General features: G+C 40.7%; 7 protein-coding genes across 7 annotated transcripts; 2 read left to right on the plus strand and 5 right to left on the minus strand.

The window, feature by feature from the left end:
- Nucleotides 1-1,028: 1,028 nt before the first annotated feature.
- On the minus strand, nucleotides 1,029-1,977 carry BO94DRAFT_488093 (transcriptional coactivator p15/PC4 family protein). The gene is made up of 2 exons (XM_025609057.1): nucleotides 1,593-1,977; nucleotides 1,029-1,538 (listed from the first exon to the last, which is right to left on the minus strand). The coding sequence occupies exons 1-2, from the start codon at nucleotides 1,872-1,874 to the stop codon at nucleotides 1,311-1,313; spliced, it is 510 nt and encodes a 169-aa protein (XP_025470122.1). The 5' UTR covers nucleotides 1,875-1,977; the 3' UTR covers nucleotides 1,029-1,310.
- Nucleotides 1,978-2,093: 116 nt separating this feature from the next.
- On the minus strand, nucleotides 2,094-5,385 carry BO94DRAFT_564425 (PX domain protein). The gene is made up of 2 exons (XM_025614416.1): nucleotides 4,762-5,385; nucleotides 2,094-4,711 (listed from the first exon to the last, which is right to left on the minus strand). The coding sequence occupies exons 1-2, from the start codon at nucleotides 5,325-5,327 to the stop codon at nucleotides 2,269-2,271; spliced, it is 3,009 nt and encodes a 1,002-aa protein (XP_025470123.1). The 5' UTR covers nucleotides 5,328-5,385; the 3' UTR covers nucleotides 2,094-2,268.
- Nucleotides 5,386-12,258: 6,873 nt separating this feature from the next.
- BO94DRAFT_373106 (PaaI family thioesterase) lies at nucleotides 12,259-13,113 on the minus strand. Its single transcript, XM_025607224.1, has one exon. The coding sequence runs from the start codon at nucleotides 13,019-13,021 to the stop codon at nucleotides 12,584-12,586; it is 438 nt and encodes a 145-aa protein (XP_025470124.1). The 5' UTR covers nucleotides 13,022-13,113; the 3' UTR covers nucleotides 12,259-12,583.
- Nucleotides 13,114-14,066: 953 nt separating this feature from the next.
- On the plus strand, nucleotides 14,067-15,164 carry BO94DRAFT_583586 (RNA-binding protein; the record flags this gene model as incomplete). The annotated part of the gene is made up of 5 exons (XM_025615571.1): nucleotides 14,067-14,149; nucleotides 14,422-14,478; nucleotides 14,529-14,628; nucleotides 14,682-15,057; nucleotides 15,112-15,164. 5 exons carry the CDS (start codon nucleotides 14,067-14,069, stop codon nucleotides 15,162-15,164), a joined length of 669 nt encoding a protein of 222 aa, XP_025470125.1.
- A 1,028-nt stretch (nucleotides 15,165-16,192) lies between these two features.
- sac6 (fimbrin) lies at nucleotides 16,193-18,759 on the minus strand. Its single transcript, XM_025611265.1, has 5 exons — nucleotides 18,494-18,759; nucleotides 18,213-18,423; nucleotides 17,468-18,150; nucleotides 16,387-17,369; nucleotides 16,193-16,323 (listed from the first exon to the last, which is right to left on the minus strand). The coding sequence occupies exons 1-5, from the start codon at nucleotides 18,514-18,516 to the stop codon at nucleotides 16,289-16,291; spliced, it is 1,935 nt and encodes a 644-aa protein (XP_025470126.1). The 5' UTR covers nucleotides 18,517-18,759; the 3' UTR covers nucleotides 16,193-16,288.
- A 437-nt stretch (nucleotides 18,760-19,196) lies between these two features.
- Nucleotides 19,197-23,065, plus strand: BO94DRAFT_488108 (DDHD family phospholipase). The gene is made up of 5 exons (XM_025609058.1): nucleotides 19,197-19,247; nucleotides 19,357-20,240; nucleotides 20,296-21,031; nucleotides 21,176-22,408; nucleotides 22,481-23,065. The coding sequence occupies exons 2-5, from the start codon at nucleotides 19,580-19,582 to the stop codon at nucleotides 22,605-22,607; spliced, it is 2,757 nt and encodes a 918-aa protein (XP_025470127.1). The 5' UTR covers nucleotides 19,197-19,247; nucleotides 19,357-19,579; the 3' UTR covers nucleotides 22,608-23,065.
- A 280-nt stretch (nucleotides 23,066-23,345) lies between these two features.
- Nucleotides 23,346-25,494, minus strand: BO94DRAFT_512536 (putative COP9 subunit 3). Its single transcript, XM_025609814.1, has 5 exons — nucleotides 25,181-25,494; nucleotides 24,842-25,078; nucleotides 24,328-24,780; nucleotides 24,109-24,261; nucleotides 23,346-24,051 (listed from the first exon to the last, which is right to left on the minus strand). The coding sequence occupies exons 1-5, from the start codon at nucleotides 25,331-25,333 to the stop codon at nucleotides 23,557-23,559; spliced, it is 1,491 nt and encodes a 496-aa protein (XP_025470128.1). The 5' UTR covers nucleotides 25,334-25,494; the 3' UTR covers nucleotides 23,346-23,556.
- Between the last annotated feature and the right edge of the window lie 165 nt (nucleotides 25,495-25,659).

Raw genomic sequence — 25,659 nt, forward strand, 5'->3', positions numbered from 1 at the left:
TAAATATGTAGAACATACCACCAGCACTCTTTTCAATAAGCAATCAAATCACAGGGAGGATAAGACAGGTCAGACCCCTGATTATCACATTCAGATTGAGAAAGTCATGAAATATAAGCAGTCAGAGTTGCAAGGAAGATTATAACGCACTAAGGTGCCACGCATAATACAATTTAAGATGTAGTGTTATATGAAGAGAAATGGATGAAAAAGGGGGAAGGGGGGTTATTGCATTCCGTGTTCCATTTTCTGGTCTGATATGACAGTCATGGATTTGCTGGACACCAAACTTTCGATAAGACTAGTACTATAGTACCTGATGGTAAGAAACCTGTCATTTTGTAAGGTACCGGACATGATCCTCTCGGGCAATTAACAACGAGTTGAGATGTCTGAGACTAAGTAATTTTCGATCAACAGGACACATGGAAGTGCTGATCTTATATATTTGTCTCAATCATGAGGTGACGCTATGTATGTACGGAGTAACTGTATCCTTGTATATTTGGGTACATGTATTTACAGTAATGCGTCAAGATGAAACTGCGGCTCCACCTTAGCATGACCAAGTACTCAAAGCACCAGCTCGATAACAGCACCGCCAAGTTATGTCAACCAGAAAATAAGGTCTTTAATAGCGTAGATACAATACCTCACCAACTTCAAGCCTACTAAATGATTGATGTACAATCTGTAGTATCTATACCTTCATGGCTAATCAATTACTGACAAGAAAGTTCATATCTTCATTTGCCACGCAATTTACTGAAGAAATTACTGGAACCACTTGACCTTACTCTATACTGTAAAACTCTATACTGTAAACCAATCTGTGTTGTCTTGGTTGAATATAAATTATGGGGAACACTGTCTGTCTGCCCTCAAGCTTTAAGATAGTAGGCACCTGTACTTACTAGTAGAAGTATTGATATGTTTTCTTACAAAACTCGTTGCTGCACGAAACTCACTCATGTATGCTAGCAGCCATAAGGTTGTAGACGTCCAAGGGAAAATTAACAGCAACACGAAGTATCTCGAATAGCACAAGTTATATGGCCAAAATGCGGGCAGGCTAGCTAATTGTATCTTAGGAGGCTTAGAAGGTACAGCAGAATGCAATTTCTACTCACGGATTCCTAGACTTGGGGATAGAAATTCCATTTCGACTTGCATAGTCACTCAATGGCAAGGCGACAGCTTTAGAAAAACAGAACATTTGCGGACGTTTAGAAAGTTCTCTGCTTGCTCTGTTTCAAAACAATCTGGGGCGAACGACACCAGATTCCAAGCCATCAGTTTGGATGGTATGCCTACTCATCGCTATCGTCCTCACTTGTCGCTTCGATGTTTTTGCGAGAGTTCCCTGCGTCTAAAAGGTCACCTGAATCACAATCTTCCCCTTCGTTGTCAACAATCATTCTACTGCCGCTGGCATAGCTTGGACGAGGAATTGACTCTCCGCTTTCTTGAAGAGCAGATTCAATGTCTGGTAGCAAGCTCACGAGGGAGGAAAACTGATCCAGCGGCAGAGCAATTCCCTGCGCAAAGAGTGAGACAGAAAACAGAATTATTAAAGAGGGGAGGCCACCTACCTTCTTCCCTGGAAGCTCTTGGCCATCTTTCTCATAGTATTCCCTTATACTGACCATGGTCTTTCCTCGGAAAGACGAAATGGTCACACGGCGTGCTTTTGAGATTTCCCAATAACGGTCTCCGTTCGAGTCAGTTTTACCCTCACTGACATATGGCTCAACAACGGGTAAATCTTTAGATTCCTTGGGAGCCTTAGTCTTTGTCCTTTTCGATGAATGATTGTTGTCAATCACGAGATCACTCTCAGCGTCAGGGCTGCGCTTTTTGGTCCTGGGCGGCATGATTGGGATGTACGACCAAGGACAGGAGCCAACGATATGGAAGGAAGTGAGTGTAGGTATTTTATTGATCAATCCTCTCCCGGAATAAGTAATAGGAATGCCCCCACTGCAAAGGCATTGACTACGAGGTCAAATTGACTATCGTACGCAATATCACGTGATATATGGTCAGCCGTCACTAACTAGGGATCTTATTTCAACTAGAGCACTTTCTTCACCCTCGGTAGAAATTGAAGATAACAGGGCAAAAAATGATTGGTATGGCAAGAGGAGGGGGGGAAATAGAGATGGCTATGTCAATGTATATGCTGGCTCATGACATCGTGGTTCATAATCAATATCGTCCGATATAGTGTTCAACCGTGTCGACCCGTATTCTCGACACAATACAATATTAGAGAATAGCTGCCTTAAGAGCCTGCAGCATGAGAGAAAATACAAAACCCCGAGCAACAATCCCAACCTGGAGACAATCAAAGACCTTCCCTAGAGCTTCCTTACTGGCATTTGCCCCCATGACGCTTGTAAGTGCCTGCGGTAGGCCTTTTTGGACGAAGACTTTTCGAGCAGTCTCTTTCAGGCGTTCTTTTTCAGCATCATTTGGAGGAGTCGTCCAATTTTCTAATTCAGTCTTTGTCGGAAGAGTATTTTCACGCAATTTATTGAGATATAACCCAATTGCCTCATCCGATATATGAGATTCAATCATTGATTCCTGTAGCAGTCCACGGATCGTTTCCAGATGAGGGTTTCCGGGGCGTAGTATGTACGATTTGGCCGCATTCAGTAGAGTCCGACGTATGTTCCAGGCCGAGGACAAAGTATATAGTTCATTGATTACCGCGAACATGAGCTCCACTGCTATACGTGTCTCTTCCTGCGTGATAGGGCTGCTTTGACTCCTGGGGTTACTTGATCCAGCACCTAGCGCCTGCCCTTTGCCGCCTGTATGAGAAGCATCCTGTTTTTCGGTATAAGCGTGCGGTAGGTCAGTCGGGTTATTGCGCCTAGGAAAAGACCCCTGTATAGAAACCATAGGCTCTGGTTCCACAGTCTGGACTGAGCTTTCAGATATAAACCCTGAAAGATCCCCTGTATCAGTTCCATCTAAACCTGTTTCTTCAGCAGGTAGACCGGGCTTGCCAATCATTTTCGATGAAAAAGGCGGGCCTTGGATAGGTCGTTGCAACTCAATGGAACTCCTATTTCTTGCAGAACTCTCGAACCCTCCCTCAGAGCCGTGGTCGTTCAGCTCATTTTGATGTGAGAGGGGATCCAGAGATGCAGCCTTGTCATCTGCCACCGATGGCCTTTTACTGATGGCTCCGCCAAACACCCCTGTCACACCTTCCAAGACGGCCTTTCCACCTTCTGATACGCCCTTGGGCGCATTAGATAACACACCTAAACCCCCCTTGCCTACATTCCCCAGCGCAACTTGGCTCGGAAAAGGGAATCCAATTTTGCTGAGAGGTTTGGTGGATTCAGATCCGAGATGTTCGTCTTTCCCAAGAAACCGTTTCATCCTTTCACTTTCTGCCAGAGACTCGTGGCAAAGAGCATCTTGGAGATAACGTTCCAGGTTCTTAGCCAAATCCGATTTCGTCTGGCCTTTCCACAGGGGTACAATTTGATGGTTCTCTTTAAATTCTCGGATTTTGTGCAATCTCGAGATAGCCTCCAAGGTTTCGTGAAGGGACTCAAAATCATTGTAGTTCCGAAAAACCATCCACCCAGTAGAACGCGATGATACAGGTTCGATCTGAAGTAGATAACTTGAAGTCGGTTTTGAGCGAAGTAGCCCCTTCCCTGCGACATCAGAATCGGCTTCTACCGTTATGGATGCACGGTAAAGGGTCAATGGCTCCGCTAACGTTTTCGGTGGGACTGAATGCCTGAAATGCCACGATGAAGACAGCTCGAATGTATCTTCCAGATGAGACTCAGACTTATCTCCAACGCGCCTTTCGCCTGTGTCGACATGTCGTGATTGTTCGCCAAACTGAACCTCATCTCCTATGTTGTCTGCGGACAGCCCATTTTCACAAAGATCCCCATCAGCCAACTCCTTTCGCATATTGTCTTGTGTGTCTTTCTCTAGGTATTGCTTCCGCAACTCATGCACCGCAATCATATCACTGAGACGCTTGGCCTCTTTTTTGGCCTCCACGGTTGCCCTGTCGACATCTGTGGAACCTTGTTGACTGTTTTCGCCAGTGATCCTGGATTTCAAAATTGCATCATTCACTGCCTTCGACGAAGGATAGTTTACGTTGCTGGGGTTTCTAGTTGCGGTGTCGACTTGTTTTTGGGCACCTTCAACGCCTGCATCTATTGCAGTCATTACTTCAGACTTGCCTTCGCTGAGGAGGTATATGATCCACCCATTGATAATTTCAGGTCTCGAAAGACTAGAAATAGCCGACTCGAATAGAACACTCGCCAACAGTTCGCGGATGAAGTCTTTCATAAGCGGACATCCATAGACATCTGGGTCCAGAAAGCTAGACAGAATGTCAGCTGCTATAAGATCGAGTTTCTTCTTTTGTTGTTCTTTCGCTAAGATATTCGCCAGACCACTCTCCGGGTAAGTTTCTAGATAACGCAAGACAACCTGTTCTGGCGGATCGGAGGACTCAACGGACCCGAATATCGCAGACAGCTCATTCAGAAGTACAACGATTAGGGAGGATGAATTAGTGAGGAGTTCCAGGAAAGTGTCGGCAGGGCGTTTACGACAAAGGTGCGATGAAAGGGATGAGATAAAGCCGACTAACAGTTTCCGACAGGAGAGAGGGAATGTCGTTTCGGGCGGCAATATAGATCTAGACCAGGAGCTTTCGAGGTCTGGTAAGCTCACGAAATAGCGTAAAAGGCGAGAGCTTACTTCACATAATCCATCATTACTGCATCAGTCATTGATTTTAAGGCGGCTGCTGTCTCGGGCCCAAAGGTAGAATAATCAAGATCCACGGAGGTATCCTGGGGGGAGACATGCTCAAAGCTATCTTGTCCGTCATCAAATCCATGAGCCTTGCGTTCGGGCCAGTTGAGAAGTCTGCCGGCTACATCCAGTGCGAGTTCCCTCCTCTTCGGACCTCTTATTTTTAAAAGACTGTCGATAGATTCGGCATCGGCTCTTTCCCATGATGCGTGCAAGACGACACCACTAGTGATCCCAATCAGGAGCAAGCCAAGTCTACCAAAAAGGACAAATGTGGCGCCTATTAGACATGCGAAGACACACAGAAGAGCCTCATTGCTAGATGTTGACAAAAATTGCAGGGTGTAATCAACAATTTCTTTTGATTGTACAAGACCAGGTCTGTGCGTTGTGGCCTGGTTCTCGCAGCTCACCGGCGAGCTTGTATGAGAAGTTTCAGTGTTCTTAGATTCATTGGGCTGTGATGATTCGGCGACGCAGGCGGAAGCTTCATCCATGGCTGGCTTCATGAGATGGTTGCATTGACCGCAGCGCAATTGCTGGAGGTTATGAATAGTTGCACTGTTTGACGCAATTCTAAGAATTTGGTAGATACTGGTTGTGCTCTTATCTTTGGCTTATGTTAAGGAACCCATTATAGTCACACCCTGTAATCTTAGAGTTACACCCTTTTAGTCGCTCAAACGGGACTAGCGCCGTCACCTGACCCGTTTTACTGAAAAAGGAATAGAGAGTCATGTAATCCACAGAATAATAATTTTTTAATCTCTTACTACGTATTCTACTAGCATGATGGCTATCCCATGATCCAATCTCTATAATCATTAAATCGCTTCTTTGTATCCAAGAACTGGTTGTTCTACAGAGCAAAGAAAGGCTTAAAAATACCAAGAATTGGTCTCTATCAAGCTTCTAGATAGATGACAAGGTAGTTAATGTGACGGGCTCAAGAGCCCAAGAACCACTCAAGGTATGTGAAGGTAAGTAGAAGTTGAATTCTCTAGAGAGCTATCTAACTACAGGTTAAACAATTCTTCTTATAGCTAATCTTTTTTAAAGACTTTCTATACAGTATTAAAAAGTCTCTATATGTTTCAGCTGGTTTCTTTATAATTTTAAAAAGCTTTTTAAATTTCTTTTTTTTATTAAATAATTTCTATATTTTTTTTAGATATTATTAATTTAAAATTATGGGGCGAGACAGGCCAGAATATAGAATATCTCAATTTTAGATAACTAATAAAATCTAACTCTTTTTAATTATCTTTTATTTAATCCTGATATGATAAGACTAATATAAATATTAATAAAGAAGAATAAATAAGTTTATACTAGATATTATAAACTTTTATTTTATTAAGTTCTGTAACCAGTTTCCAGATAGATATAGTATAATCTTTTTAATTAATTAAACATATTTTTTTTATAACTGTACTTTTTTTAAGATATATTTTTTATTTAAAATCTTCTTAACTTTTTATTCTAGTCTTATTTTCAGTGACTATAATATTAAATTATTAGTTAATAATATTTTATATTAGTAAGGAGTCTGTGGCGGCAGACTGAAGTAAATTAATATAAAATATAAAATAAATTTTGATTAATATATTTAATTTATAAGTATATATTCTGATTTATTTAAGTATTATAAATTTTATATTATATCAGTCTAACTTTTTATTAAGATAGTTAGTAATAATATTCTTTAAATTTGATTAAATTTTATTACTAACTTTATAGAAGAGTGCTAAGTTTTATTATTAGTTAATATACTATTTTGGTATTTTTTAAGTAATTATTATTATTAAATTAGTAATATTACAAGCTCCCTGAGGCCTATTGAGAATAATTTTAATCTATTTTTAAAGATTTTTAACTTAATATTTTTTTTAAGATATTAATTTTGATTATTAAATTTAAAAATTTTATAGAAAATTTATATTATAAAAAAAAGTTAATCTCCATGAATGCAGATTTTAGTTATTAAAAACTAGTTAAATTATAAGTAATAATTTTTATTAATTAGTTTATTATTAATTAATAAAATACTGTAAAAATATTTTAATAATTATAATACAGTACTCTATAATATTATTTGTTTTTAAATAATAAGTTATAAAGAACTGTTTTTTAATCTTTAAGATCTTATACAGTATAGTCTAGAGTTTACTTATAAACTGTAAATCTTGATTCAAGATTATAAATTATGTGTTACGGACCCCTGCTAGCTGAACAACTAGTGAAGCGGACTCGTCAGGCAGAAGGCCACGTCCGGAAAGACAAGGACTCTTATCGAGTAGAATCCTGATCCGAGTAACCGACGTCCGGAACGGTTACACAGCACGTGACCACGATGGACATGTCACCGACACGCTACAACATGTCGGTGTTATGACAGGATATGGCAGTGACATGAGATAATATATCAGTGGCATGACATATCATGGCAATGCCATATGGAGGATAGGATATAAGGATACTCTTTCATGTACTTAGCTAGTTCTGTTCTTTGTGCTTGATAACACTGTCTTTAAGTAACCATATGTTTAGAAAGCTTAGTGACAATACTTGTCCGCACTCACTTACGGATAGCTGCATGGCATTATTCAGCCTTACTTCTCTTTCTTGGTTCAAGATTAGTTATCCTTAGATAGTCATCAATCTGATACTACCTTGACCAAGTTTGATGGTACGTATACCAGTGAAGCTAAGCTAACAGGAACAAGGGAAGCGATCCTAGGGTTTGACATTATGATACTTTATAATAACTGTAAGAAAACTCTAATAAAGATATTTATAAAGTCTTTTATATCTATATTGAGTATAGTCTTAATAATAATTTTTTTATTAGCTAATTAATAATAATCATGATATTCTTATAATCTTAAGATTTAGAGAAATCTACTAAATAATTAATTATAATATTTTATCAGGATTAGTCTGGAATTAATAATAATTTAAGTAAGCTTTATTTATAATCTTATTGTCAAACCCTAGGATCGCTTCCCTGTCCCGGTTAGCTTAGCTTCACTGGTATACGTACCGTTGAACTAAATCGAGGAGGTATCAGGCTGATAACTATATAGGAATAACTGGTCTTGGATAAGAGAAGAGAAGTAAGGCTGAATAGTGCCGTGCAGCTATCCATAAATAAGTATAGATAAGTATTATTACTAAGCTTCTAAACTTATGGTTACTTAAAGATAGTAAGATTGAGCACGAAGAACAGAACTAGTTAAGTATATGAAAGAGTGTCTTTATATATCCTATTCTTTATATACCAAGTTATATATCTTTCTATATATTATATACTATATACTATATATCTATTTATATATTATTCTATATGCTCATAGTCACGTGATGCGTAGCTGTTCCAGGTGTCGGTTACTCAGATCAGGATTCTACTTGATAAGAGTTGCTGATCATCCGGACGTTGCCTTCTGCCTGACGAGTCCGCCTTACTAGTAGCTTTAACTAGCAGGGGTCCGTAACACCTTTATTAAGCTTTAAAATAAATAATATAAAAATAATTATTAAAAAGTTATTAATATATATAAACCCCTTTTCTAATAAATTAATCAGGATTTTTTATAATATTAAGTATTTTAATTAATTTATTAAATACAGAGGCTTCCAGAAAATCTCCTTTTTTTTATTCTTTATATTTTCAATTAATTTAATAGTATAATTAATATCTGCATAATAAAATGATAAGATATTTATAATAAGATTTACACAGTTTATACCGAATTTTTACTAAGTCTTTTAATTAATTAAATTTATAAAGAGTCGTATTTATATTTACTAAACTTATTATATACAGTTTTTCAAAATCTTTTTTTATTCTTCTATATATACTACACATTAATAGAGATTTTATAGAATATTAAGATCTAGTTCTACTTTTATTTATACTAAATCTTAATCTCTATATCTTAAATATAAAGAGTTAAGTCCTTGACTCAGAGTACTATATCTTAATATTTTATTTATAGAAATCTTAGTATAATATTATACTTATAAATATATAGCAGGATATATAGATATATATATTTTTATAGATTTTCATTAATATTTAAAAATATTCTTATAAATTTAATTATAAAAACCTTTTCTTTTTTAAATCTTTTAATATTTATAATTTAATTAATATATACTTTAATTTATATTTAGTTATAAAGTTCTGATTAATTATCCTGTATAATATACAGCTAGTATTAATTAAAGTACTTATAAAATAAATTCTATTAATTAATTTTAATATAAAGAAGATATAATAATCTGTAAATCTCTATACTTTATTTTTAAACTTTTTATAATTATAATCTACTGATAAGTACTTCTTTAAATAATAATCTAAAAAATTATATTTTTAAAAAAAAGCTTGTAAAATTATTAAAGTCTTTTAATTAATTTTCTCTATAAAATCTTTTTTAAGCAAGATTTAAAAGATCTTATTCTCTAAGCTTTTCTTATTTAAAAAATATTATAAAAGTAGATAAGAATATCTAGTAAAATAATAACTTAAGATTTTATAATAAAAATATAGTCCTTACTTTCTATATTAATTTAAGATTTTCTTTAATATTTATTAGACTTATCAAATAAATTTAGTATTAGCTATAATTAATTTCCAGTTTATGATACTGTTTAGATTTATTTTCTTAATAGAATTATTTATCCAGATATTGGAATATTTAGACTACTTTAAGAATATTTATATAAGTTTAGTTATAAAGTTTTAGCTGATTATCTTATATAGTATGTGTTACGGACCCCTGCTAGTTAAGCTACTAGTAAGGCGGACTCGTCAGGCAGAAGCACCGACAAGGCAACACCCGGACAATCAGCAACTCTTATCGAGTAGAATCTCGGCTTGAGTAACCGACACCTGGAACAGCTATGTATCACGTGACTACGGGTATATAGGATAATATATAAACAAGTATATGGTATATAATATATAGTATATAGGAAGATATATGACTTAGTATATAAAGGATAGGATATATAAGGACATTCTTTCATGTACTTAGCTAGTTCTGTTCTTCATGCTCAATCCAATTCTTAATACTGTCTTTAAGTAACTATATGCTTGGAAGCTTAGTAATAATACTTGTCTGTACTTACTTACAGATAGCTGCACGGCACTATTTAGCTTTACTTCTCTTCTCTTGTCCAAGACCAGTTGTTTCTAGATAGTTATCAGCCTGATATCTTCTCGATTTAGTTCGACGGTACGTATACCAGTGGAGCTAAGCTAACCGGGACAGGGAAGCGATCCTAGGGTTTGACAGTATGTAATCAGTATTAATCAGGATATTTATGAAATAAATTCTAGTAATTAATTTTAGTATAGAAAAGATATAATGATTTTTAAATCTCTATACTTTGTTTTCAAACTTCTTATAGATATAATTTACTAATAAACATTCTTTTAAATAATGATTTAAAGAAACTATACTTTTTTTTAAAAAGATCTACAGGATTGCTGGAGTCTTTTAACTAGTTTTTTCTATAAGATTTTTCTTAAGTAAGGTCTAGAAAATCTTACTTTCTAGATTTTTCTTATTTAAAGTATATTACAGAGATAAATAAAAATATTTAATAATATAATAACCCGAGACTCTGCAATAGAGATATAATCTTTACTTTTTATATTAATCTAAGATTTTCTTTAATATCTATTAAGTCTATGAAGCAGGTTTAGTACTAACTATAATTAAGTCTTAATTTATAATATTTTTTAAATTTACTTTCTTGATAAAATTATTTATCCAGATATTAAAATATCCAGACTACTTTAAGCATTAATTAATCTCCATTAATTTATCTGCTACTTAATTAACTTATTAATAGAAATCTTTGAAATTAGTTTTTTATTTAATACTTATTATTTATTAATAAATATTATTATTCAGAACTTAATACAAAAGATTTTTCTTATTTATATTTTTTAATTATAATTATTAGTTTTAATTAACAGGCTGTTAATTTCTACAAGAAGATTATTAACTATATAATTTCTTTAATAAAATATAAATAACTTATTAATAACTTTTTTAGGTAGATAAGATTCTTGTAAATCAGCTTAAAATAATTAATTAAGATTATAACTGAGAAAGTAAGTCTTTTCTAGTTAATCTTAATCTATAAGTTAATCTTTATCTTAGCTTCTCTATCTAGAAGTATAAATATATATTAAGCTTATTTAATTAGTGATTTAATAAATTGTTAGTTAATAACAATATTTACCTGTATATTATTAAGCTAATTAAAAATTATTCTTATTTTCTTATTAAAACTAATAAGATTAAGTAACTTAAACTTCTTTATTTCAGCTGGTTTTTGGAAGAATATTAATATTAGTATAAAAATTAATATAGTAAATATTCAAAAAAATAAAAATTAGTTACTAATAAATTACTTGACTTATTAAAGACTAGTTTAAATCTTATTATCCATTGTAAAGTCCCATTAAAAAAGAGTATGCTGTATCTAAGTACTCTAAAAAATTGATTCTTTAATTTATTTGATTAATTATTTTATAATTTTTTCATAAGAAGTACTATCAGATTAGTTTACTAAATTTATTAATATATTATATTTATAATATGTAATTAATACTGGTTTAATAAATAGTTCTTAAAGAAAGAGAATTCAAAACTGTAATAAATTTAAAAATCTAAAAATTACTTAAAATATATAAAAATAAGTAAAAATAAGTAATAATTAAATTTTCTTAAGAGTTATCTAATTACAGGTTAAATAATTCTTCTTATAACTAATCTTTTTTAAAGACTTTCTATGCAGTATTAAAAAATTTGTATATCTTCTAACTAGTTTTTCTATAGCTTTAAAAAGTTTTTTAGATTTTTTCTTTTCTATTAAATAATTTCTATACTTCTTTAAATAATATTGATTTAGAATTATAGGGCCAGACAGGCTGGAACATAGGATATTCCGGTTCCGGATGGCTGACAGGGTCTAACCCTTTTCAGCTAAAAGGGTGTGACTCTAAGATTACAGGGTGTGATTATAATGTGAGCCTATGTTAACTTGCCTGCTTTTGTTATATAATACCTGAGATGGGTACTTCGTACGGATTACCTACTAATTACTGGTAGATGCCACTTCAGTGTTCTGTTCTTAATTGGCTATTTCGGGGTTACTGTATCATGATAATATCTAAATCAAAATGACTGTAAAGTTGCTCTTTCGAAGACCTTGTTGAAGGAAAATCAATTCTAGCAAGGAGGCTTAGGGGGCCTGTGCTTGGTGAGGCAGGAGTTGTAAGTGTAACGTCGGCTCCAAGAAACACTTACTGGAGCACATCATCTTGCTAGGGATGATTCGAGTTCTAAGTCAATTTCGGTCTCCAAATCCATGGCATTTTAGTTCATGAAGCCTAGACGCAATCTACTTCGTTGATACTGAGGCAAAAGACAAGATGAGATATATTGAGCATTAGTAGGGAATAATGTACGGTATATATACACTCCATTCAGCAGTGAACCCTCGTATCACATGAATCTAATTATGTGTCCATCCGTTATTACCTTGCTCCACCACTGAGGAGACTAGGTATCTAAAGCAAAAATGGATGGAATATATTCTCCGCTATCCGAGTGAATCAAGCATTCAAAGTGCGTGCGCTTCATGCCAGACGTAAAGAAGATCGCGGTTTGTATGAATATCTGATGCAGATCCTCTCTTCCCAAATCTAACCTCCATCCATTCATAGCCATATCATTATGATGGGTCATTGTGTTTTGATGTATTTGGAATGGGACCCCTGTGCAACAAGAGTCCTCTCAACAGACCCGGTTATCTTGGAGATTGTCACGGTTGTGAAGGCCAAATTCCGTCCAACTTTGTCAGCGCGACCTTCGATGTCTAGCCAATCTCCTGTCGATGCTGTTGAGAGATAGTTGACATGGATGTTTGTGCTGACTCCTGTGGAATCAAGTCCACATGACGCAATTGCCAAGCCACCTGCCCAGTCAGTGACGCAGGCAGAAAACACTCCATGCAAGGTACCCTTCGAATTAAGGTGATGGGGCGCGACTTGCAGTCTGGCATTGAAAACACCTTTGGTAGCATCGTAAATGTCAATATCATCAAGTAGAAATGCGTAGATTGGACTGTTGGTGCGGATACGCTCCCAAACCTTCTGGACTTGTTGTAATTCGGGGCTCATGTTCAGATCCAATTGCAACTATAGATGAAGTAAAGGAGATCAATAGGGAGAAAAAAATTTGGTTTAAGAAGGCCCATTTTAGGAGGCCCATTTTAGCGTGCTTTATTTTGAGTACGTAATACGGCCCTTAGTAACCTACCTAGATACTGATACCATACTACTAGTAGGTAGCTACTCCGTACTGTTTCGGGTGGGAACGCGCCTGCCTGTTTCGGACACGCGACCGGCGATTCCTTAGGGGATCAGACCACTCCCAACTTTCCCTTCATACTACCATTCCATCACTTCTTCAGTATCTAGAAGCAATACTATCATCGTTTTCATCGAATCCGTCATCAATTACGGACATTAGGATTCACAGTACTTTGGTTGACAATTCTGTAATTACGAAAGAGTACTATCTAGTGGCCGTACCTCAACCAACAACAACGTTACAAAATCCCTGAGTAATGCTGTAATGACCCTACACATTCTATTGGTTACGTATCCGTAGAGACTCTTACACTCCGTCTCACCCACCCTTATGTAGGATCATATGGGTCTGGTATTACTCAATTCTTATGACTTGATGCTAGGTTGGTAGTAGGCTTCACATTATGGAATACTAGATAAAGCCCGATGCTCTATGATTTCTTATCGGTATATTAAATAGAATAGCCCGTCCCCAATTGATTATGATATAAACTGATTATGGGGTGTACTACGAAGTCCATTTATAATATAAATTTGATCATTAGGACTTCTAGCCCTGAATTCTGTACTCCAGGGCCTGATATCGAATAAGATGGTCTTCGTAGTATTTCGCAGTAAGTTAGCTTGCTGTGCCTGTACTGACTCAGATATTATGTAATATGAAAGATATCCCAGTGGTACTTCGCTTGTGGCATACAAACTTAGCTGTAGTTCCTGAATTGTCTCTGCCTCTTACTTCCTTGCATTCTAACCATTCCTTCTTACTTTACTCACACCCACTCCACCATTGTTGTTTTTCTTAATCAGCCTACTCCTCAATTATCCGCCACACACTGGCTAACACACACACACAATGTCTCGTCCTGGCACTACGCTTTATGTCACCGGCTTCGGGCACGGGACCCGAGCTCGCGACCTTGCCTACGAATTCGAACGGTACGTGCCGCTCGTCGATTGCTACACGCTACCATGACTATACAACTCGTGTCCATATTCGCAATTCACCTCGACTGAGTCTCGCAAAATCGACGCCGGAGCCGCTCTCCATATCATGTTATGATATGACGGAGATGTGCTTGTTTCATCAACTTCCCTTGGAGGGAGCCCCTTCAAGGAGCTCCCTCCGAAAGAGTTTTCCTTTCACAATTGCCTTGCACCATACTTACAATAATCGGAATGCATTTGAAGCTCTTCTGACGATGACTTAGATACGGACGTCTTGTCCGGTGTGATATTCCAGCACCGCGTACCCCATCCAGCAGACTGTATGTTCAATTAAGCTTCATACCTAAATGTCACTTGCTCATGACATAAGTTTTGCCTTCGTGGAATATGAGAGTCGCCGTGATGCAGATGATGCATACCATGAAATGCATAACAAGCGAATTGGCCGCGACGATCTGTTGAAAATCGAGGTAAGCAAAGAGCAATATATCGGAGTCCATGGCTTGACTGACCCTCCAAAAAGTGGGCACGGACTCCTCCATCTGCTTCTTGGCGTTTTGACTCTGGCCGTGATCGTCGACGTGACCGTACTCCGCCACGCCGTGGCCGTTCGCCTTCTCCTAGACGTGGTCGTGGCGACTATTCTCCCCGTAGGGACGACAGGTATGACCGGGATTATGACCGACATGAGCGGGATTATGACCGTCGCGACCGGGATTATGACCGCCGTGATCGTGATTATGACCGCCGCGACCGTGACCGTGAACGTTCTCGTGACCGCTCGAGAAGCCCTGATGAGAGAGACCGCGATATCAAGGATGACAGGGAGCGCCGGGATGATGATCGTGAACGACGTGAAGACGAGCGTGAAAATGGACCCAACGGTGAAGATAGGAAAGGTTTGATCACCGGTGCATACAGCTAGTGCAATCTGTCGCTAACTTTCAACACAGTTCCCTTAGAACCCTTGACCTCCGCTCATGATGAGCTTGATACAGCCGAGTAGGTTATTTTGGCTCCATGAACTATCAGACTACGTACTTCACATCCAGTTAAAGCCCTCATATCTGTGCTTGGCCATATCCAGTGCCTGAGCGCTAGGACTTGAAGCTTTAGATGTTATCACATTCACCACCGGTGATCGACCTCGATCTTTATTTCACTCTATCGCTGTTGAATACTGGCGCTCTTTTCCGGACTCCCTTTCCTCCCCTCCCCTATCCCCCTCCCCCTTCGTCCCCCTTGTCCCCCCTTGTGCTTATTTATTACCTCTCCAATGCTCCCTGTCGCCATATCTAATCTTTTATTCTGTGCTTTTCTTTGCCACCATCCTTCCAAGTTACGCTGTTCATTAGCAGGGGGAGGAAGGGAAAAAACGGTCAGCCCTTTGACGCGGTGGCGCAAGGATGCGAGACATTGGGGTATTGGTTTTTTATCGTTTAACATTGGTATTTATCATGGTCAGCAGCTCGAATATATCCGAACGAACGTCGAGCGGGCCTGTTTTTCCTTATCGTACCGCCAGACTGTGTCGTCCTTTCACTCGTCACGATCAACAGCGATCCGTTATCCGTCTTGGCCTCGCATTTTAATATAAGTCGATAATCATTGACCTTTCCCGTCCCACTCGACCGGTCGACTTCATGCGTCTCCTGCGATTTCGCCTCGAGAACGATCCGTAGTTGTAGCTTCTCTGGGTAGACGGATGCTTATGCTAGGTTGTGGGGGGCGTGCAAGGATGAGGTAGGGTAGGCGAGGAGACTGAGTATTGACTGACCTACGCTTTATACCATGACTTTTTATGAGTCTGGGCTACAGGCTACATATGCTGGTTTACATTCTATCTGGTCGACTTGGTGTTTCCAGCAGAGGCTAGTTGGTAATGTCAGCCGTCACCCTAGGTAGAAACGATGCGTAGAAATGCCTACAAACTAACAAATACTATCTCAATCGCACTGTATTTTTGAGTATGGCCCGCCCAAGCTATAAGTGGTGGGGTTCGAGAGCAAACTGTCATTGCGTGCATCAAAGACTACTGCATACAGACACTTCAGGGACAACAAAGACTGCACACGAAAGACTGAACAGGAAAGAGAAAGGTACACTGCTAAGAACCAACATTGCCCAGTATCACTGCATCTTCTCGTATGTGGCCATGAGGGAGCCTATTTGGATAGTGTTAGTACATTCCATCTGGTTCTCAAGAGCTGGAAGTCCCCGAGGCTTACCGATGAACGTTGTTACCAGGCGAGAACGCACCTGGCAGATATCTTCAGGTACCAACCAGATCGTGGCACCCAGCTTCCTAGCTATGCTGATACTCAGCTTAGCGTTTGCGTAAGCCTCCTCGTCATTCCGACCAGGCGTTACAAGATCGTAGTCAACATAGCTGCTCTTCATGCCATTAAGCACATCAAGGAGGAAAAGACCTGAAGCAATCGACTGGTCCTTGAAGTTGCGTATTGACGAAGATCTGCCGCCGCGATGGGACATCTCATTTGCCCACTTGATCATCTCCGAATCTGTTATCTCACGCTTGCCCATACGCTTAGCCAAGCTTGAGAGAGTATTCGTGATATCTCGTCGCATCAGTTGCCAAACCAAGCCCAGAGTGAGAGTACGTTGGCCATCAGTGATGTCGGCACCCTGTACACCTACTAGAGAAAAGCCGATGTGCTTACCGAGCTCGGTGGCGTAATTAGTGTTCTCCACTGCTCTGAAACGCATCATCTCTCCTCCCGAGGCTGGCTGTTTGTTGACATGTCTCCAATTAACACTGCCAGGGATGACCTTGTCATATGCCTGAAGGAGTATCGTCCCGTCCCGAAGGTCATCAAACAATGAATTGACAGCTGGTTGTACATCGAGCGAGTTAAGCCAAAGGGTGAAAACTCTGGCTTCTCTCTCCCCCTCCGCATCGAAATCCTCAACTTCGAGCTTTTCTTCATCGGTAATTGGGTCGAGGCCTGGAATAGTATTGAACAAATTCGCCACAAAAGCCAGATTCAGCTTAGGGTTTCCTGCAACCAGCGAGGAGGGTGTCAGGAACTTCCGACATCCCAATTTGTCCGCATTTGTCAAAACTTCTTCTGCCCGCTGAACTACGTCCTGGGTCTGAAGGGGCTTTCGCGAACAGGTCTCTGGTACCAACTGATTCAAGAGAACGGTATAGTTTTCACCATCCTTGACATCTGAGGAGAAGTTCGATACCCTATGACGGTAGAAAAAATAGTTAGTCCTATGCTTCTCTATAAACGAGAGCCGTCCACTCCACAGCTTCATACTCCATGTCACATGAGCGAGGCATACCTTCTGTCCCACTTCGCATTCTTTAGATGGTAATTAAACCAGCGCAGTAGAATCTGCTCAGGCGGGAGGCGTAGAAATTGTTCTAAAGTTTCATCGTCCTCCAGAAGCCTGTACAATTCAGGGTGAAGTTTGATGTCAATCTTGCCAAGGAGGCCCCGACGAATGATCTGCCAGATCAGACCCAGAATAAGGTGCTCGCGCACTTCTATAATATCGCCGCTTCCTATATTCACAACAGAGCAGCCAATACCTTTAGCTGAGTTGATGACGATATTGTTGTTTTCGGTCATGTGGAATGCGTTGAGCTCCTTGATCTTCTTTCCAGCTTTATTCAAGACACGCTCATCGATCGTATCCGGAACGCTATCGTTGATCAATTTCGCCAACACCAAGCCGTCCTTACATTTATCGAACATCTCAAACGTATCGGTAGGGAAAGGCAGAAAGTGGCCAATGTCTGGATCGCCAGCAAGAACAGCATTGATATGTCTGGTGAATTCTGTCCTTTCATCCTCGTTAATAGTATGTGTTACATTTGCTGAGGAACCCTGGACATGGATTCTGCCTCCTATGCTGCCTTTGGAGACATGCCGAGATGGGCCAGCTCCATTTCCCGGAAGCACTGCCGCAGGAGTTGAAGCAGCGTGGTTCTGCGTCCGTGCAAAGCGAAGTTTGGAGATAAGCTGTTGGATGGTATTAGTAATTGCATCACAATGACCCGTCACATCGACAGTGATATACTGACGTCCACATAATCCTCAAGCTCCACACGGCGAGAGCTGTCAAGCTCAACCTCCTTCAACGCCTGACGCACGACATCATAGGGTTTTCGTTCTGATTGTTGAGTAGCCTTGATCACAGTGGCTTCGTCAAGAGAGCCTTTGTCATCAATGTCCAGCTTCCGAAATGCATCTTGGAGAGAAAATATCTCCGATTGCTCGAACTGAGGGAATCTCCTGCGTGCTGGGGTCAGTGGGATTATTGGCAGGTGGGAAACCCCTATTGACACAGGAGCTCTTTGCGTACCTTTGGAGTTTAATCACATTCATTTCTCAGGGGAGTTACTCGACTCCTTACCAATGCAGTTCACAACTCTAGGGCCTATTGACAAGAACCTGTCAATCAAGTTACAAGAAGTTGACCAAGAGTAAAGATATATAGTTGTGTCGATGGAACAACCGGCTCGATGATGTAATTAGTATCAGAGAAGGGTGTGGGAAGAAGGGGACGGTATTTAGCTACTAGGCACTGTCATAATAAGCACGGTGTACTTAGGCACGTAGGAAGGTAGGTAGTTGCGTTATTTTCCTCTACTAGGTAAGTGGGGAAAACAAGGTGGGGGCTGGCAGTACCTGGTAGCCGTACTACGTACGTACAGAGTTGTAGATAGTACATACTACTATCTACTAGTAGCAGGATAATCAGGCTCAGCCACACCATATACACTACTGGAGAATTGAGCGAGGCGCAATACAGAAGAAAATAAGTGTCTTCAACTGGCATCCTGAGTGCCTCTGTAGATGTGTACTAGGTATCTACGGAGGGACAGGCAACTAATCAGTATCATCAGCTTCGTTGGGCTTTCGTAATTATTTTTCCGATGATAGGTAATGTAACCTATTCGTACATACATACGGTATGATGCCTGCCAAGCCACTATCGGAAGAACGAACATGGGGTAGCCCGTCACCAACCCAGTAAATCTGTCCCGGCCGACTAAGATATTTGATGGCCACCTGCATCGCTGCGTCAGTCGCCTGTTGTAGAAGTGTCCTAAGTGGTACGTCTTCATTCGAAACGAAGATCCTGGGGCTCGATTTTGCCAAGCATCCCCTCAAATTGCCTAGCTAGGCTCGAAGATGCTTTCAACACGCTAACAACAATAAAAGACCGAAAAGAACAAAGGCACAGAATCTCTTCTTCGGAACTCCGGGAAACTAATAGACTTTCACACTCTTATATTGGCCGTTTTGCCATCGTACTATTTGACTGCACAGGCTTCTCCTGCATCGACCGTCTCATCCCATATTTGGTAGTCGTCATATTTGCTTGCCACCCTTCTTCGCAAACACATTGGCTCGTGCTCCGACATTCCGGGCTCTCACGAGCTTAATGTCAAAGGACAGTCAAAAGGGGACCTTCTTCGGGGCCTTCTCTCCGTGGAATACCTCTAGAAGTACATCCCCACAGCCTTTCAACGATACGAAAGATGTCCTCCAACGTTCTCGGGGAGAGGACCACACAGTCACACATAGACATGGGTTGAGTCTACGCCGGTACCCCAAGGACTGTCCTCCATTAAGGGTAAAATGGTTCTATGCAGTGGATTCACCCAAAAGCAAGCCAGGGCTTCGCGATCATAAGGGCGATCCAAAACCCTTGGCGCCTCCCAAAAAGTTTGTTCCGTTCACTTGCACAGACTCCCAGGCTATAGAAGATGCATTTCAGGGACTACTAGAGGCGGATGTCGAGACAGAACATGTGTCGTACAAACGACCGATGAGGGAAGCTTCGCGCGAGCCGACCAAGGTCCCTGTGAATGAGGACTCGCTTTTCGATGTTAATATTGAGCAAAGAGAACTCAGCCCAGCTTATTGGATAGGTCCCATTTACGAAGTCCGTCGTGGAACTTGGTTCTTCCAAGATGGGTCTACAATAAAACCCTGTGAAGAAAATTTAGCTACTCAGCTGGAAGAAGGCTTCCTCAAATCGAAACCATGGCGATACACAAGCCCTAGCTATTCTTCCAAGCGTCCAGTCACAGATAAAGACGGTAAGGTCGAATGTGAACCGATAGCGCGTGCATTTGAAGCTTACCTTGTTGACAGGTTCTAGCTCTACATCTAATAGCACTGAAAATGTTGGGAATGCAACTTTGATTTCTGGCAATGAGCCTGAGCCTTACCGTTTATTCGGTGCCTATATGAATAGTATAGTAACTTATCAGGATTCTTCGACGGCGTTGCTGATGAGCGATGATTTCATGTCCCGTATGAGCACCACTTTCTATCAGAAGCTTGGTGGCGTTCCAGGTACGAAGCTTGTACGTGGGTTTATCGAATCAAAAAAACAGAGGGAATCACCTGACAAGCCCTGTGCTGATACGAAAACATCTGGGGATGACATCCCCGATATACTGTCTGGGGAGCTTCAAGAAAAGCAGGTACCACGGTTATCTAAAACCACCACATCTGATCACCAAATGCCAGGCGATGAGAACGCCTCGGTGAAGGCGACTCCAATATTCGAACAGCACAATCCATTGGCTGGCTCGCGACCAGACATGGTTGAACTTGAAGAACAAGCACGCAAACAAGAACAGAAGGAAATGGAGGATTCCAGGAAGGTCGAAGACAAAGATCGAGAAATCGATCATTTGATTTTAGTTACTCACGGGATCGGTCAGCGGCTTAGCATGCGCCTGGAAAGTGTCAACTTCATACACGACATAAATGTTTTACGCAAAACCCTAAAGAGCGTTTACAGAGCGTCTCCTGATCTTCAAGCTCTCAACTCCGACTTTGAAGACAAGCATGAAAATTGCCGAGTTCAGGTCCTCCCAGTGTAAGTGATTACTTGTATGTTTGGAGGGATCTATAATGTACTTTTCAGCCGTCTCTTATGCCGTTGTTTACTACTCGTTCTTCTCCGCCGCTCCCCCCCCCCCCAATACTATGCATAATCAGATGCAAAGCTAATTTACCCCAGGTGCTGGAGGCATTTACTTGACTTTCCGTATCAGAAAGAGCAGCAATCCCGCATGGAATTTGATCTGGGCGATGCGGAAACCCAGGGTGATATCTCGTATCCTAGCTTGTCCGATATCACACTTGATAATGTGCCTGCAGTTCGGAATCTCATCTCCGATTTAGCTATGGACGTGCTTCTTTACCAGAGCGCATACTGTGAACACATTTCTCGAATAGTCAAACAGGAGTGTAACCGGATTTTGGACCTTTACAAGAGGAGGAATCCTTCTTTTCGTGGCACTGTAAGCCTTTGTGGACATTCGCTTGGTAGCGCCATTCTCTTTGATATTCTCTGCCACGAACAGCAAGGTTCGGAATCTTTTGAAACCGCCAATTTGGACCATGATGACCCGAGTCACGAAGCATTCCAGGGCGATTCTTTAGCCTTTGAATGCGAGGATTTGTTCTGTTTAGGCTCCCCAATAGCACTATTTCAGATGCTCAAAGGGAAGACCATTGCTGGGCGACCACATGGGAGTGGCGGCGGCGAAGATGGCAAGTCTTCAGTCTGTCATAATGGACAGACTGCGACTGTTAAATCGCCACCCACCTCTTCTGTACGCCATGGCGTACAGCCTGTTAAAAAGGACACGCTTTTACAGCACAGTCAAGCTTCTGTGTCTTCTCCAAATTGCCGACAACTGTTCAATATCTTTCATCCCTCCGACCCAGTTAGCTATCGTCTAGAGCCCCTCATATCACCAGCGATGTCATCTCTTAAACCACAGCCATTACCGTCAGTCAAAAGAGGTCTTTGGACGACATCAGGACAGAGCCTTTCAATGATTAGCAGCCGTGTTGGTCAAAGTGTGGGATCATTGTGGACCAATTTTACATCTGGTGTTGCAAGCAGTTTGCTAAACCGCAGTCTTGGTCTCACTTCGGAAACTGCTTCTTCCGAGTCAGCTTTGAATTCTACCCTGCAGGCCCAGCAACCACGGCCGGTGGCTTCGAGATCCAGCTCTCTGACACAAAATGCCAGGAACCCTACCCTTATCGACTCGGACCTGGAAACGCTCTATGAGGGCTACCGTAGGACGGGGGGCGGCAGTAAGCGAAGGGGCTCACAGGCGAATGGAGAGAATCCCCGCGATTCCCTGGGAAACGACCACTATGGGGAGAAGCTCTTGATTGAAGATGCTAAAGTGAGAGCACTGAACTCCAATGGCAGGGTCGACTATAGCATACAAGAGTAAGGCCGTTCCTTGCATTTCTGATGCTTATAACATTCTCTACCAGTTATAGGGTGCTGATTTCGCTTCAGGGGCACATTTGATATATCCATGATTGCTAGTATTGCTAGTCACCTGAGCTACTGGTCTGACGAAGATGTGTGCCATTTTATGATGTCACAGATGCTCTGTAGGAAGGCAACGGGCCAGAACTTATGACCGGGATAAGATATTGTGTGAAATTTGATAGTTTTGGCTAATGGTATCTGTTCATGGTCAACCGTCTTTAGACTCGGCGTTGATTGCGCAAGAATGCATCGAAAGCCCGCGACATAGCGCCCAGTGAACTTCAAAAATAACTCTCATGTAGTTCCAAATAGTCTGCATTGTCTATACATACTACTGACTGGACATTAGGTACTTAGGTTGCCAACTGAGCCTTTGACATGACTTTTCTGGATATTCTTGTACGCACGCGAACATACTGCATATGAAAAGTGTATTCGTACTTATGCCAGTCCGCATGGACATCCTCCTGGTGGAATCATGTCTTGGGATTCTGTCCCATTCAGAGTAATCTATATCTTGTCTCCTTTCCAACTACCACAAGCTGCGTCCAATGACTCAAATGATAAATGTATATGACGCAGAATAGCTTCTGTGCGAGCTGGTCAATGGAGATTCTGGACAACAATCCAGCACAGAAGATCTGCTACACCTTGTATCACTGGCAATGATACCCAATACGCCTTAGCCACAGGTAGAGCTGTATTTGAGAGTTACCGTCGGCACAGGACCACGGTGAATATAATAACTAAGATGATAGATTATATAAATATGTCCATTTGTGGTGGAGAGGCCTGATATATGAAGAAATGAATGAATGAGCTATAAGACGTGTAACTGAATAATATGACACCTGTCCTTGGGCATAGATTTCTACGTAGACGAACCGGCCCAGGGTCTACGAGGAGCATAGAGCCCGGAGACAGGGCAAAGATCCACTCAGATAAATCAAATCGTAGGGTATTATACCCAGCAAACTGCTGATCAAATTCAATCGAAACCGTATGACCGTGACATCACTGTAAAGACTATATTGACTAGGATCAGAATTGAAGTTCTCATTCTGATACGCCCACGATCAAGGATCAAAGTTATCCAGGCTTTAAGTAGCATCCCCCATGATGTCTTCATCAATGTCCAAACCGCCATCTGCTTCTCCAACAAGATCGCTGCCACCCTTACCCGAAGTATCAGGCCACCTCTGGTTTCTTGATAAAAGTTGGAGATTTTCATTGCCCAGCTTCAACTCACAGCTACATTGATCGACATAATCTGTGATAAGCCCTAACGCTCGACCCTCTTTGACCAATCGTGTCCGCATAAAAGTCTCCTTATTGAAGACAAATTTGGTCGGCGCAGAAAATCGAAGCATTGTAGCACTTCCGTGTCCATATAAATGAAGGAGTGTAGCGTTGAGAGACCCAGACATCACAAGCGATGCTACGAATTCTTCGACATTTGCAAGGGATGCTATGGGGGTGAACGTGCGCCGTGCCACATCTGCTGTAGTAAGAGCCGAGAATGTTCTGCCTAGCCTGCGAAGCAGTGATGTGTTGTAGGCACGGAACATCTGGGATACGAGGCCCTCGTTATTGTCCTGGTGGCCTGTTAGTATATGTATATCTCAACAAGGCCCCCCTGATTGCAAACTCACAGCACGCCAAACTGGCCGACCGATATCGATCTCAGCTCTCAACCTCTGAAAATTGCGTCTCTCAAAAGCATCAGCCAATGACGCGTAAGGCCTTGTTATTGTCTGATAGACTTTTAGAATGTGTGAAGAGATCATTTTAGGGGGTGGAAGTAGCTAGAAAAGATGTTTATGTCAGTGTTGAGCATGTTAGGTTCGGTTAACGATTCACAAATGAATTACCTTTCCATGCCCCAGCAAACTAGCTAATACCCACTTCTTGTATGCTTCGACCATAATCTTGGTGACAGAGTCACTGACGGGAGATGAGATCACAACGCTCAACCAATGTAACGCTTTGTCCCAATTTTGGAGGGCCATGTAGATCATTCCGCCATAGAGAAAATATTTTGCATGATCTCTGTATGTCAAATTTGCAGAGAACCCAGACACGTCGGAGATGAATGTGTCACCAAGGGTATTCTCGGAACATAATGGACGCTCGATATGCTTGCGATATGCTTGCCCTGAACTGGTGGGAAACCGGAATATTTGTCTTTCCAGAATCGGCAAAGCATGACTGTATGACCTTGAGAGCAAACAAAGTCTGAGGAAAGCAACATGTACTGATGTGAGGACTCCAGCTGAGTCAAGTCGAAGCAGGGCCTCCTTGATCACTTGAACTGCTAAAAACGGCTGCTGCGGGTTAATGACATGGCCAGGTAACTGTGTGCATTAGCTGGGAGTGCATCCCTACCTTTGCTACAGTTTCAGCAGCTTGTCCTATGAGTTCAATAAGTTGGCGCCACTCATGACCAGCGTAGCGGACCTGGATGGGGTCAAAAGACCTGAGGAAAAAGACAGATTTCGCCCACAGGTCATTTCCGGGTTTGATCTCATCGGGTACTATGTTCTTCGTCTTATTTTGCAAAGCTTCGATTTGAAAAATAAGAATGAATAAATAAGATAGTGTGTGTTGTGACGGGTTGAGGTTCTGTGAGGCAAGTAACCATTTCGTAAGCACGATTTGTATCCCCTTCAATTCATGACGAGTTCCTATATTCTCCGTTGGACAAAGGACTCTGGCTGTGCTTACATCTAGTAGATCTTGGCTGTCAAGATTCCTATCGAACTGCCTGATATATGCAACCAGGTCACAGATTTCAGAATCATATCTTTCGTCAGATGTATTGTTGAGATTATGCAGTTGAGGTGAGACTGAAGTGAGGCGCAATAGAATTTCTGCCATTTTTCTTTTAGGGTGTATGATGAGTACTATCTTGACTGTCACTTGCTGGGCGCAAATAAAGTAGAAAGAAGGAAAGAGTGGCTGAAGATAGGGACAGAGCCCTGCATAATTACCTACATAGGACGTACAAACTAGGTAATAGTAAGATTAGTACATGGTATCGTATTTAGTTCACGCGATAACTTTGTACAGGACTACCATAAATTTATACGTGGTATGCTACTACCCTTTGCATATGATGTCTTCCGGTTGATGAAAATGACAAAGAGAATGAAAATTACGAGTTATGGCATTGGGCTCATTAGGTAAATCGATTATTACATCAT

This window comes from Aspergillus sclerotioniger, assembly GCF_003184525.1.
Source record: "Aspergillus sclerotioniger CBS 115572 chromosome Unknown BO94scaffold_7, whole genome shotgun sequence".
Taxonomy (NCBI): domain Eukaryota; kingdom Fungi; phylum Ascomycota; class Eurotiomycetes; order Eurotiales; family Aspergillaceae; genus Aspergillus; species Aspergillus sclerotioniger.

Excerpts from the sequence above, each read along its gene's own strand:
- BO94DRAFT_488108 (XM_025609058.1), top strand. The coding sequence starts at position 19,580 with ATGTCAAAGGACAGTCAAAAGGGGACCTTCTTCGGGGCCTTCTCTCCG. Across the intron at positions 20,241-20,295 it reads TCCAGTCACAGATAAAGACG|GTTCTAGCTCTACATCTAAT; the intron begins GTAAGGTCGAAT and ends CCTTGTTGACAG. Across the intron at positions 21,032-21,175 it reads CGAGTTCAGGTCCTCCCAGT|GTGCTGGAGGCATTTACTTG; the intron begins GTAAGTGATTAC and ends AATTTACCCCAG.
- sac6 (XM_025611265.1), bottom strand. The coding sequence starts at position 18,516 with ATGAATGTGATTAAACTCCAAAG. Across the intron at positions 18,151-18,212 it reads AGCTTGAGGATTATGTGGAC|CTTATCTCCAAACTTCGCTT; the intron begins GTCAGTATATCA and ends ACCATCCAACAG. Across the intron at positions 17,370-17,467 it reads AATGCGAAGTGGGACAGAAG|GGTATCGAACTTCTCCTCAG; the intron begins GTATGCCTCGCT and ends CTACCGTCATAG.
- BO94DRAFT_488093 (XM_025609057.1), bottom strand. The coding sequence starts at position 1,874 with ATGCCGCCCAGGACCAAAAAGCGCAGCCCTGACGCTGAGAGTGATCTC. Across the intron at positions 1,539-1,592 it reads AAGAGCTTCCAGGGAAGAAG|GGAATTGCTCTGCCGCTGGA; the intron begins GTAGGTGGCCTC and ends CTCTTTGCGCAG.
- BO94DRAFT_373106 (XM_025607224.1), bottom strand. The coding sequence starts at position 13,021 with ATGAGCCCCGAATTACAACAAGTCCAGAAGGTTTGGGAGCGTATCCGC.
- BO94DRAFT_564425 (XM_025614416.1), bottom strand. The coding sequence starts at position 5,327 with ATGAAGCCAGCCATGGATGAAGCTTCCGCCTGCGTCGCCGAATCATCA. Across the intron at positions 4,712-4,761 it reads GTAATGATGGATTATGTGAA|CTCCTGGTCTAGATCTATAT; the intron begins GTAAGCTCTCGC and ends AGACCTCGAAAG.
- BO94DRAFT_512536 (XM_025609814.1), bottom strand. The coding sequence starts at position 25,333 with ATGGCAGAAATTCTATTGCGCCTCACTTCAGTCTCACCTCAACTGCAT. Across the intron at positions 25,079-25,180 it reads ACAGCCAAGATCTACTAGAT|AACCTCAACCCGTCACAACA; the intron begins GTAAGCACAGCC and ends CTTGCCTCACAG. Across the intron at positions 24,781-24,841 it reads CTGCTGAAACTGTAGCAAAG|CCGTTTTTAGCAGTTCAAGT; the intron begins GTAGGGATGCAC and ends AACCCGCAGCAG.